Source organism: Cannabis sativa, chromosome 6 (assembly GCF_029168945.1).
Source record: "Cannabis sativa cultivar Pink pepper isolate KNU-18-1 chromosome 6, ASM2916894v1, whole genome shotgun sequence".
Lineage (NCBI taxonomy): Eukaryota > Viridiplantae > Streptophyta > Magnoliopsida > Rosales > Cannabaceae > Cannabis > Cannabis sativa.
In genome coordinates, this window is record NC_083606.1 from 51376236 (window position 1) to 51388329 (window position 12094).

At 34.7% G+C, this 12094-nt stretch overlaps 1 protein-coding gene across 1 annotated transcript; it reads left to right on the forward strand.

The window, feature by feature from the left end:
- The first annotated feature begins 513 nt into the window (after positions 1 to 513).
- Positions 514 to 1935, forward strand: LOC115724726 (non-specific lipid-transfer protein 8). The gene is made up of 2 exons (XM_030654062.2): positions 514 to 1180; positions 1671 to 1935. Exons 1-2 carry the CDS (start codon positions 849 to 851, stop codon positions 1678 to 1680), a joined length of 342 nt encoding a protein of 113 aa, XP_030509922.1. The 5' UTR covers positions 514 to 848; the 3' UTR covers positions 1681 to 1935.
- The last annotated feature ends 10159 nt before the right edge of the window (positions 1936 to 12094 follow it).

Here is a 12094-nt window from a genome sequence, read left to right on the forward strand (position 1 = left end):
TAGAATAGATATATTTTATTATTATTATTTATTTATTATTTTATATATATAACTTTGACTCCGTCAAAAATGGAGTCTTTACAAATATTCATTTTAATTATACTCAAATTTTATTTATTTATTTATTTATTTGACAAATTAATTTTTATTTCTAATAAAATTACACCTGAACCAAAACCCACATAGGCAACTAAAAGACTTGAAGAGTGCCACATATGCCCATAACGGAGAGATGAACAAAACATTAAATTTGCAAACATAACTAAACTTAAAAAATTTTACCACTAAAAATAAAGAAAATAGGGTTAATAACTAAAAAAAATATGCAGATTGATAGTGGGTTGACGGTGGGTTTTACTTGGCATGGTTTTCCAATTCGGTACGTGCATGATTGATGGTGATAATCATCTATACATATTATAATACAAAAAAAAAGTATTTGCTTGAACTAAGCGTACATAGTAGTTGAATTATATTTGAGTACAAGACTCAACAAAAGAATTAATCCCTGAATAAAATTGAACCTGTAATACAATTCTACACCACTTATTTCAACGCCATATCACAAATTTTCGCCACCTAATCGTAGATTAATAATTTATGAATCAAACTATGAAAAATAAAAACCCCAAGAAATCAGAACAGCAAATTAATTGTGAACCATTTCTTACACTCTATACCTAATTCTCCAACAAACAAACAAATTAATTAAATGAGTAATTTAAAAATCATATCTCTACCGACATACACAAACGATCTTCCACCCCTAACTTGTTATATATACAAGTAATATCAAGATAGTAATTAATCAAACATTCAAACCTAAATAGAATATAGATTTGAAAACTATGGCGAAATTGGCTGCATTTTTTGTGCTTTTTTTCTTGGCTACGGCAGCTTCATCAGAGGCTGCGATTTCATGCAGCGACGTAATTAAGGACCTGAGACCTTGCGTGAGCTATCTAATGAACGGGTCCGGGAAGCCACCGGCTCCATGCTGTTCCGGCGTCTCAACTCTGGCGTCGGCGGCTTCGAGCTCGGCTGATAAGAAGGCTGCTTGCGAATGCATTAAAAATGCAGCTAAGAACATCAAACTGAAAACAGACTTAGCTCAGTCTCTTCCCAAGGACTGCGGCATCAGCTTGCCCTTCGCTGTTTCTCCCAACACTGACTGTACCAAGTAATAATGTTTTTTATATTTCTATTATAAAACATGCATGCAAATAGTGTAGTTAATTTGCTCAAAATTATGTGTAGTAATTATTAAAATATAATACGATAAAATTAGTCATATATATTTTTTTATTTATCAAATGCATATCTTTAAAATAAAAATATTTTATGAAAATGTTCTATACTAGCGATATTATACTATTAGCGGCAAACTAATACTTAATATATAAGTGTACAACACGTTATTTGTTGCAACATGTGGAAATATGGATGACAATAAGTAGTGTTATATAAATGTATATATATTTAATGATGAAAATGTTGATCTCTCTTTTTCCCATAGAGAAGTTTGTAATACTGAAATATAAGCAAATTAATTTCTAGCGAAATGACTATTTTATATTAATAATTATCTCCAATTCCTGCATCTACATTTTCCATTTGTAATTTAGAGTTCAATTGCATAATATTCTGACAATATATACATTCGACTGCAGGATTGGGTGAATGTTGAAGTTGATGGGTTCTATGAAGCGTACTGCTATATTTGGTTGTATACGGATTCGAGATCGTACGTTGTTCTATTCGACTTTTGTAGTAGGAATGTTATTTAATATTTTATATTTTGAATAAGCCCCAATTTACTGGTGTATTCCTGGGATTGCTTCGGCCCTTGTTGTACTATCATGCTTTTAAGCATGTTTTTATGTCATGCACTTTGTGCTTGAACTTTATATAATTAGATTTGGCTTTTATTTGAAATATAATTAAGGGAGATTAATTTACAAAACAAATAGTGGAAACTTGAACTTAGTTTTAACATATGTAGGAAAAAATTATATTAATTCAGCCAAAATATGATTTTTTATAATTACAATTTTACAATTTGAGATAAAATGAATGAGAGTCCATCTTAAAACTAATTGGCAACGGGAGGAGTTGTCCATTCATCTTATATATCGCAATTTATTTTCACATATTAGCAACGTGACTAACTCTAATACATCCTCCTAACGTTTGGGCCTAGAATGTGGGTATAACCAACGAACTTTAAGAGACCACAAGGTCAAACGTGATATTTAAAAGAATCCCACAAGGCCAAATATTGAGAAATTTGTGGGTGTACACGTTGGAAAGTTTGTGCATTTTGAAACAGGTCAAAGACCCAACACTGGAAACTACTGGCACACATTGGCCGAAAGGTCTCAAATGGAGGTTAAAAAGGAGAAAGCGGAAGTATCTTTTTGGACCGGCAACACTTTGGCTCACAACGGATCACAAACAGCTTTTTTTAGACCGATGGCACTTTAGGCTCACAACGGATCACAAGTGGCTCTGATACCATGTTAGAATTTAGAATAAGATGAATGAAGTTCTATCTCAAAACTAATTGGCAATGGAAGAAGTAGTCTATTCATCTTATATATGGCAATTTATTTTTACACATTAGCAATATGAGACTAACTCTAATTTCTCCCATATTTTAAGATTTTTTCACTTAATTGTTTATTATTTATTCTAAAAATTAATAAAATAGTTACTATCGTATATCACTAATAATATAATGTTCTCAACTTAAGAATACTACATGTCATACTATTATTTTGTTAATTTCGATAATGGAGTCTAATAATTCCAATCAAAGAAGAGTGTATGTTTTATTTACAATTTTATGGCCTAAAATTTTTAATTATAAAAATATACTTTGTTCAATAAAAATGAAAATACAACTAAAAAATAATGATAAATCAACAACTATAAATCAACTATAAAACAATTAAAAATAACTAGAAAAACAATCATATGACAACTATATACAACTATAAATAAACTATAAAATAACCAAAAAATAGTTTATTATTTTTACTGAAAAGATATTTTTGTAAATAAAAAAATTTAAAGAGTAAAAATAAAGGTATACACGTATTTTTGTAATTTTTTTAAAATTTTTGGTCTATTATGTAAATTTTTTAAATAAATATCTATAACCACATTTCAAATTTAAATTTAAATAAATGTTTATCTTTTGAATTAATTATTTAATTCAAAAACAAATATAGCGAGACCTATCATTATGATAGGCGCCTATCACTGTTATTATATAGTGGATGGTGCCATCTTATAATAATTTTACGAGTAAACTATGGAAAAAACTCCCAAAATTTTTACTTTGCTAGCAATTAATTCCCTGAACCTATTTTTTTGCGACAAACTGCCAAAACCCGTGTTCTATTAGCAGTTTATCATTTTCATCTATTTGAGTGTTAACTACAATTCTGTACTGTCCACATGAACACAGTTTATACATGGCTTAATTTAATTGGCCAATGTAAAAGAATATTTAAAAATAAAAATAAATTTAAATTAAATTAACAAAATAAATGAAATAAAAATATATTTTTTCTTTCGTTTTGCTTTTGTTGAAATCATTGATCAAGAAGCTTTTTATATATGTTCAAGTCTAGAATATTTAGTATGAATAAACACTATTGTTTTGGGTTTAACATAACTTCCTCTCTCGATGCTCAACGCCATCTCACTCCACAACTCTCTCGTTAGGTTTAAAACAGCCCAATTCTAAAATCATATCTATTGTAATCTCTATCTCTGTTTAATATTTAGTTGACATCTAATCTCTCTCTCTCTTATATTTTGAACCACCGATTCCCTGCTTCATATGCCCAATGTCGGCAATGGCCTCTGCTCCATGCTTGATGCCGCTGACCTCTCTCTCATCGATGTATTCTCACACCGGTGACCTTTCAATAAATTTTTGGGCTTGATTTCAGCACCATTTTGGACAGGAGCATTACAATGAAGCTCAAAAGCTCTAAGAGAAAAAAACCCTCAAAATGTTGGATATGAAGATCTTCGGAAATGGTTGTTGATATTTGTCAGAATCCATGGAGTTCCAAGATATTCGACTCCGATCTAGTCGTTTCTAAACCTCGTGTTAAAAAATAAGCTTTAGATCCATGCTCTCCTTGGAATTGGCTTCTCTGTCCCATTATTCATTGCCCCTTTCATTATTCTCAAACTTGGGTAGTACCGCACATGTTGGTTCGAATCATCTTCTTCCAAAACTGAAGTTGTAAGAATCATCTTCTCTGAGAAAGTGTAATGAGTAAGTCAAAGAAACTAATGAGTTCATGATTACTCAGGATATGAAATCAACATACAAGGATGAGTGTAATCAGCATACAAGCATGAGTGTAATCAAGCCATGGTAAATGAGATGACCTCACTCAAAAAGAATCAAACCTGGATTTTAGTCAAAAAGCTTGCTAGAATGAAGGTTGTAGGATGCAGATGGGTACTTAGATACAAGGAAGGAATTCAAGGGGTTGCACAAGCAAGGTTCAAAGCCAGGCTTGTTGCAAACGGATACACTCAAAGGGAAGGTATAGATTATAGTGAAATATTCTCCCCTATAGTGAGACATACATCCATTAGGCTACTGCTAAGCTTGGTGGCATGTGATGACTTGGAACTTGAACAACTCGATGTAAAGACAACATTCTTACATGGAGATCTAGAGGAAGAGATATTGATGAAGCAACCAGAAGGCTTTGAGGAATTCGGAAAGGAGAACCATGTTTGTCTGCTAAAGAAGTCCTTATATGGTTTAAAACAGTCACCTAGACAATGGTATAAACAATTTGATGAATTTATCACGAAAATTGGTTTCAAAAGAAGTGCCTATGACTGTTTTGTTCATGCGAGAAACACAAAAGGAATAGTGTTCCTATTGTTATATGTTGATGATATGCTAATAGCAAGTAAGAGCAAAACAAAAATTGACAAAATCAAGAAACTGTTAAGCAAAGAATTTGCTATGAAAGATTTGGGTGCAATAAGGAAAATCCTTGGAATTGAAATAACTAGAAGCAGAACTAAGAGAACAATCAAATTGACTCAACAAGAATACACCTCAAAGATTCTGTCCAAGTTCAATGTTACTGACTCAAAGCTAGTAAACACCCCAATCAGTCAACAGTTTAGACTGTCCAGTGACCAAGCTCCCTGTAAAGACCGTTTAGTTTAAATTTAGAAATTAGCAGATAATTAGGGTTTAATTATGAAAATTATTTATTGATATTTAAATAATTATTTATGTTGATTTATTTAAATTCAGAATGCATTTTGTGTCATATAGTGAAATTTCATAATTTTGCATTTTCGGTGCCCGGCAACATGGAACGCGGTGTATGGCTCAGTAGAATCACAATCTAATATTTTAGTATAGCGGGGCGGTATGGTTGGACATTGGGAATGTCGGGATTAGTCGAGAGTTTAGAGTTTTCCCAAAATACCCTTTAGTGCTTTTTAATCCTTTTAGTATGGGAGGGGCAAAATGGTCATTTTGCCCCATAAGCTTTTGTCCTTTAGTAGACTTAGTATTTGGTGATTATTTAATTTATGTTATGTTATATTTAGTTGAAGTAAGTAATTAAAATCATTTTATCATTCATTTTACAAAATTGGAAAAATTAAGAAAAGAAAAGCAAAATTTCATTTTCTCTCTAGCACTCTCTCTTTCGGCCCCTTTTGAGCAGCAAGAGTTTGAATTTTTCTTTGTGGATTCAAGCAGATTTTGAGGGAAATCTAAGCCCTAGGTATAGCTCTTGCACCCTCTCTTTAGTTTGTTGTAATTTAAGGAAGAAAATGGTTGCGTGCTTGGTAATTTTGATGATTGTAGCTGTTGTGTATGTTTGTTGTTGTTTTCTGAAGTTTAGATATGTTTAATTGAGTGGATTCAAGTTGGTTTTATTGTTAGTTAGTTGGTTTTAACCATGTGTAAAGCTTTAAACTCAAAACTTTGAATTTTAATGGTAAAATGGTGTTTTTGCTGCTGTGACTTTTGTTTGTGGTTTCTGGATGTTATTCATGTTGTTTTAGGTTGAATTAAGCTGGTTGTAGTGGCTGGTTGTGGTGTTAGCCAAGCTTTGAGCTTTGAAGCTCAAACTTGGAGCTCACATGGTGGATTTTGATTCTGTGTGCGTAAGGTTGTTTTGTTGCTTTGAAATTGTTCTTTGGGATATTTAGAACAGGTCTTGAGAGTCTCATGTGGTTTGGGGTTATTTTGGTCGAGATATGAAATTTTGACCCATTCCTGCACTGAACCGGAATTCCGGTTCAGGGAGGCCTGTAGGAACCTGTCTTCCCAGAACCGGAATTCCGGTTGAGGAACCGGTCTACTGGTTGGGGCAAATTTGGGAACCCTAGTTCGTCCCATTTTTGTGTTATTTAGGGTATTGCCATGTTATTTATCGATAGGGAAACTTCTAGTTTCGAGTTTAAGTCCCCGAGAAGTGATTTAGCGTGTCACTTAATAGTGTTGTGATTATTATGATTTAGGAGCTTGTAATTCGCCGAGCAGATTGTTCCACTCAGGTTGACCGGCACACCTGAATTCGGAATCGAGGTAAGATTAGTATAATGTCATGCATATGCTTATACATGTTTAGCGTACATGTTAGTTCCCATCAGATTAACATATTAGATATATGTTAGGCAAATTTTATATAGCCGTCAAATTCGCATATCAGGGCAACAGTGAGGTGTACATAGAGTTGCACCGAGATGCCAACAGATATATGCTAGGTTATCAGATAGTATGGATTAGTTGCAACCACATCGGTACGACTAGAGTACCGAGTATAGGCTTGATTCACGGTTAATCATACTTTGTCATGGACGTTCTTGATTCAGTTAGGGTTATGATCAAGTGTATGGGCGCTTGATTATAACCTGGGATTTAGTATGTTTATTATATTATGCTTTTCCTACTGAGTCTGTCGACTCACAGTGCTATGTTTATGTGTAGGTAAGGGCAAGGCCAAAGCTGAGGAACCGTGAGGATGAGCAAATGAAGATTGTACATGTCGGGGCGGTTAGGCCTGGAGCGTGCGATCCTCGGGACATCAGGGCTTTTGTAGTTAGTCGCTAGACGACAAATATTTTGTATTGAATAAGAACTTTTGTAAAGTATTTTGTAAACGGGATCCCGAAATATTTTGTATGTAATATTATAAGTTTTAATTAAATAACAAAATTTTAATTAATCACGATTTTCATTAACCTCGTTGATTAGCAACGAGCTGCACAGTACGTTTAAATTACATCAACACGCCTATGCTAGTTAGGGTGTTACAATTTGGTATCAAAGCCGCCAGGTTGTCTTCCGAAGATCATCACGACATGTACAATCATCATCAGCAATTAGCTCGTTCCACGGTTCAGTAAGCTTTTATTGCTTTAGTAGTTTATTTTAAATAGTATGATTTAAGAAAAGCCTATTAGGAAGCATGTTAGTGGCCTGATAGTAGAATAGGCGCATGTTTTTAATTTCCAAATAAGCGGCATTAGTAAGTTCTCGTTAATCATGATCTGACCATGCTAGCTCTTGGTTACGCAGGCTGTTCAGAATAGATGGACGCCAGGCGAAATACCAGGAGCCAGGGCAACTTGCTCGGGTCAAATGAAGGTCAGGGAGCTTAGTTTCCCCCAAATGCTCGAGGTCGAGGTAAAGGTCCCAGGGGCAGGGCACGTGGCCGGCGTGATGCTAACCCGCCACAGGCTGTCCAGGCTGCCCAAGCTACTCAGGAAGCCCAGAATTAGGAAAACAGGTTTGCAGAAATGGAAGCCAGAATTGAGGAACAAGCTAATGAAATCCAGCGATTGAGACAGCAGGGTGCTCCTACAGTGCCTGTTCTAGAAATTCCAGTGGCACTGCCCCTGTTGTCCAGGTCGAACCAGTGATAGCGGTGAATCGGATGGAACCTCTGTATGAAAGGTTCTGTAAACCTCCGGTTTTTCTGGGAGGTCCGGATGTTATGAAAGTCGAGCACTGGCTAACTGTGATCACCAAGATATTGAATTTCATGGGCGTCACTGGGAATGATAGAGTGGTCTGTGCCACTTTTCAGTTTCAAGAAGATGCATTGGTCTGGTGGGACATGGTGTATATGATACACGATGTCACAGCGATGACCTGGGAAAAGTTCCAGGAACATTTCAATGCCAAGTACTACAATGAGGCCGTCAGAAGTGTCAAAAGGAAAGAGTTTACTCACTTGACCCAGAAAGAAAATATGAGCGTTACTGAGTACACAACGCAGTTTGACCGGTTGGCAAGGTTGGCCTCGGGAATTGTGCCAACCGATTTCAGTAAAAAGGAAAAGTATCTGGATGGATTGAATGTGAAGATTAGACATGACCTAATGATTACTACCGATGACAAAACCACCTATGCTGAGATGGTGGAAAAGGCACTGCGAGCTGAGGGCGCAATTGGGTGCATGACTGAGTCTGCTAGGACTCTAGTGGTTGGCGGGGCTCCTACCCCTCCTGCATCAGGCTTTAGCAGGGGAGGTAGTGGTTCAGCCATAGATCAGAAAAGGAAGGCATCCACTGCAACCGGTGGCTCGGGTCAGAACAAGAGGTTCCGGGGGAACCAGGGTCGAGGCAGTCGTCAGGGTAGTTCTGAGACCCGATATACTTACCCAGAGTGCCCCAGTTGTAAAAGGCACCATCTGGGGGAGTGTATGTTGGAATTTATTTTACTAGGATCTTAGATCTACTCACAAGTATGTTGTTTAACACCCTAAATATGAACTTTTTAAAACGATAAATAAACACATATAAAGTAAAGAAAACCTTACATTGGTAGCAGCGGAATAATGTCTCCTTCCACTCAGATCTCTAACCCTTGTATCCTTTCTGTCGCAGAGTATTATCAAGATCTGAGCCCGAATGTCCTTCTCTTTGTGTGTGATCCTTCACAGTCTTCCAATCAATGATTGAGGTACCACTTGCTGTGTGTGGGCACTTACTCTATCACTGAGGGTCGAAATTTAGAAGAGGAAAAGAGAGAGAGGTTGATTTTGTTGGAATTTATTTTACCAGGATCTTAGATCTACTCACAAGTATGTTGTTTAACACCCTAAATATGAACTTTCTAAAACGATAAATAAACACATATAAAGTTAAGAAAACCTTACATTGATGGCAGCGGAATAATGTCTCCTTCCACTCAGATCTCTAACCCTTGTATCCTTTCTGTCGCAGAGTATTATCAAGATCTGAGCCCGAATGTCCTTCTCTTTGTGTGTGATCCTTCACAATCTTCCAATCTATGATTGAGGTACCACTTGCTGTGTGTGGGCACTACTCTATCACTAAGGTTCGAAATTTAGAAGAGGAAAAGAGAGAGGGTAGGTTCGGCTATAGAAGAGAAAGGGAAGGCTCAGTTTTTCTGAAGAAATAATTTTCTGACAGAAACCTTGTTAAAAAAACTTATGAAAACTTGTTATTTGACTGAGTCATCATTTTTAATTTATAGGCAACTACTAGGTTTAGGTTAGTAATTATTTGGCATTATAATAATAAAAATATCAATTTGAAAAACCACCCCAAGTGGCCGACCATGGTGTGTAATGGGCCTCACTTGGTTTTTGCAGTTTTCACAAATTTTATTTCTATTTACTCAAAAATGCCAATTTTCCAATTCTAACCATTTAAATGCCAAAAATAATTATTTAATAACTAAAATAGATTATTAAATAATAATGTCATTTAATTTAATTATTAATTAGACATATAAGGTCTATTAATAAATAAATAAACCTAGAATCTCTTTTCTTTACAATTTTGCTCCTGCTTAGTGAAAATTCACAAATTAGACATAGTCTAACTTTAGAATTATAATTGATTAATCACAAATCAATTATTGAGTCTTACAAGCAGTATAGTCTCAACTAGAATGGGGACCATGGATCTATATGCTGAGCTTCCAATAAGTGAACCGAATTTACTAGGTAAATCCCTACTTATTAATTCTTCGTTGAATCCACTCTTAGAACTTAGAATTGCACTCTCAGACTTATATAGAGCATATTATATGTTCCACGATATAGATATGCTATCTCATTTAACCATTGTTATAATCTTACTGTGATCAAAGATCCTCTATATAGATGATTTACATCAAGATGGGATAATTTTACCGTTCTCACCCCTCAACGTATTTTGCCCCTTAAAACACTTAGCTATCTGTAAATGATGTTTAGTGATCTAAGAATTAGTCACTTAAACAAGAGCTCATCCATTTACTTCTATTTAGCTAAGCTCGAAGGGAATCATCACTTGACTTCTATACACCAGTAGAAGCTATAGATTCCATATTTATGTTCAGCACTCCCACTCAATCATACTATCATGTTCCCAAAATATACGTATCACCCTCACCCAAAAGTAGGCTTAACTAATAAATCAAAGAACATGAATAGTACTCCTGAGTTGAGCCTAAGCATATCAGGATTTAGATTCTTTTAGTCTTAAGATCAACTACTGATATTGACTTGGAAAGGTATGACGGTAAGTTTATAATATCTTAACTAAGTTGCAATATCGGTCCAGTCCAATCTATACTCCATACATTCGAAACTAGTATACTTTACCAATGTCCTGGAAAGAACATAACACTTACTCCAAGTGTAAGTACACATCATCGCTGATTATCACATTAGTGTAAATCCAAAACACTGATGAAACAGGGACTTAGTCTTTTGATTCATATGATCACAATCACATTCTACTGTGTTGACGATACTGTAATTGTGAATAAACATATGATCTGGACTTAACTGATTTTGTGTGTAAATGTAAGAAACATATAAAACCATTAGCATGTAAAATTCATGCAAACATAAATCACTTCAAATTTCTTATATTGATAACTAATCAGATTGTAAAGGGTTTTATTTAGGGCACAAAACCCAACAAACTCCCACTTGCACTAACATAAAACTGTTGGGTTTTATGCCCTAAATAAAACTCATTTCAATATAATCAGATTTACTTATTAATATAGATTAGAAATAACATTTAATGTTGCATGGTTCACATGATTTATTTCATGATTATATGTACATAATGTATAGATTCATCTGAAACCCTTTTCACATACTTGATCCTGTTTATTGTGCCGTCAACACATTGGAAAGTAAACATGACTATGTGAATAAAGTTTCCTAGATTTATCAGACACAGGGTTTTACTGATATGATAATCTACAACAAGAGTTTACTTGTATTTGGAGAAATACTATGTTCTTTCCAGAACATTAGTTAAAGTAAAGCTCAGGTTGGATGCATGGAGTATGCATCGGAAGGGACCGATATTGAACTTTGACTTAGATTTAATTAAACTTACCGTAAAATCTATTCAAGTCAATATCGCCTAGTTGATCCTAGATCAAATGATCTTAATCCTGTTATGATTAGGCTCAATCTTGAAAGGCTATTCGTGTTCCTTGAATTGTTAGTTAAGCCTACTTTTAGGTCAGGGTGATACGTACTTTTTGGGAACACGGTAGTGCAATTGAGTGGGAGCGCTAGCATAAACATGGAATCTATAGCTTCTATCTGGCGAATAGTAAGCAAAGGATGATCACCTTCGAGCTTGACCAAACAAAAATAAATGGTGGAGATCTCATTTCACATAAGCTGAAATATCATTTATACGGGGTCAAGTGTTTTAAGGATAAAATACATAGTAGGGTGTTACGGTAATTTAATCCCTTTACTGTGTAGATCATTCATATAGAGAATAATTGATCACATTAGGATTATAACAATGGATAACTAATGATGTGTCTATATGGTGGAACATATAGAGCATTCTATATACTAAGAGTGCAATTCTAAGTTCTATGCGTGGATTCAACGAAGAATTAATAAGTTAGTGAATTTTAGTGCTAAATTCTTGATCTACTTATTGGAAGCTCGGTTATATAGACCCATGGTCCCCCCACTATTGAGATAATATTGCTTGTAAGAGTCATGTAATTGATTTTGATTAATCAATTATAATTCACAAATTAGACTATGTCTATTTGTGAAATTTTCACTAAGTAAGG

Excerpts from the sequence above, each read along its gene's own strand:
- LOC115724726 (XM_030654062.2), top strand. The coding sequence starts at position 849 with ATGGCGAAATTGGCTGCATTTTTTGTGCTTTTTTTCTTGGCTACGGCA.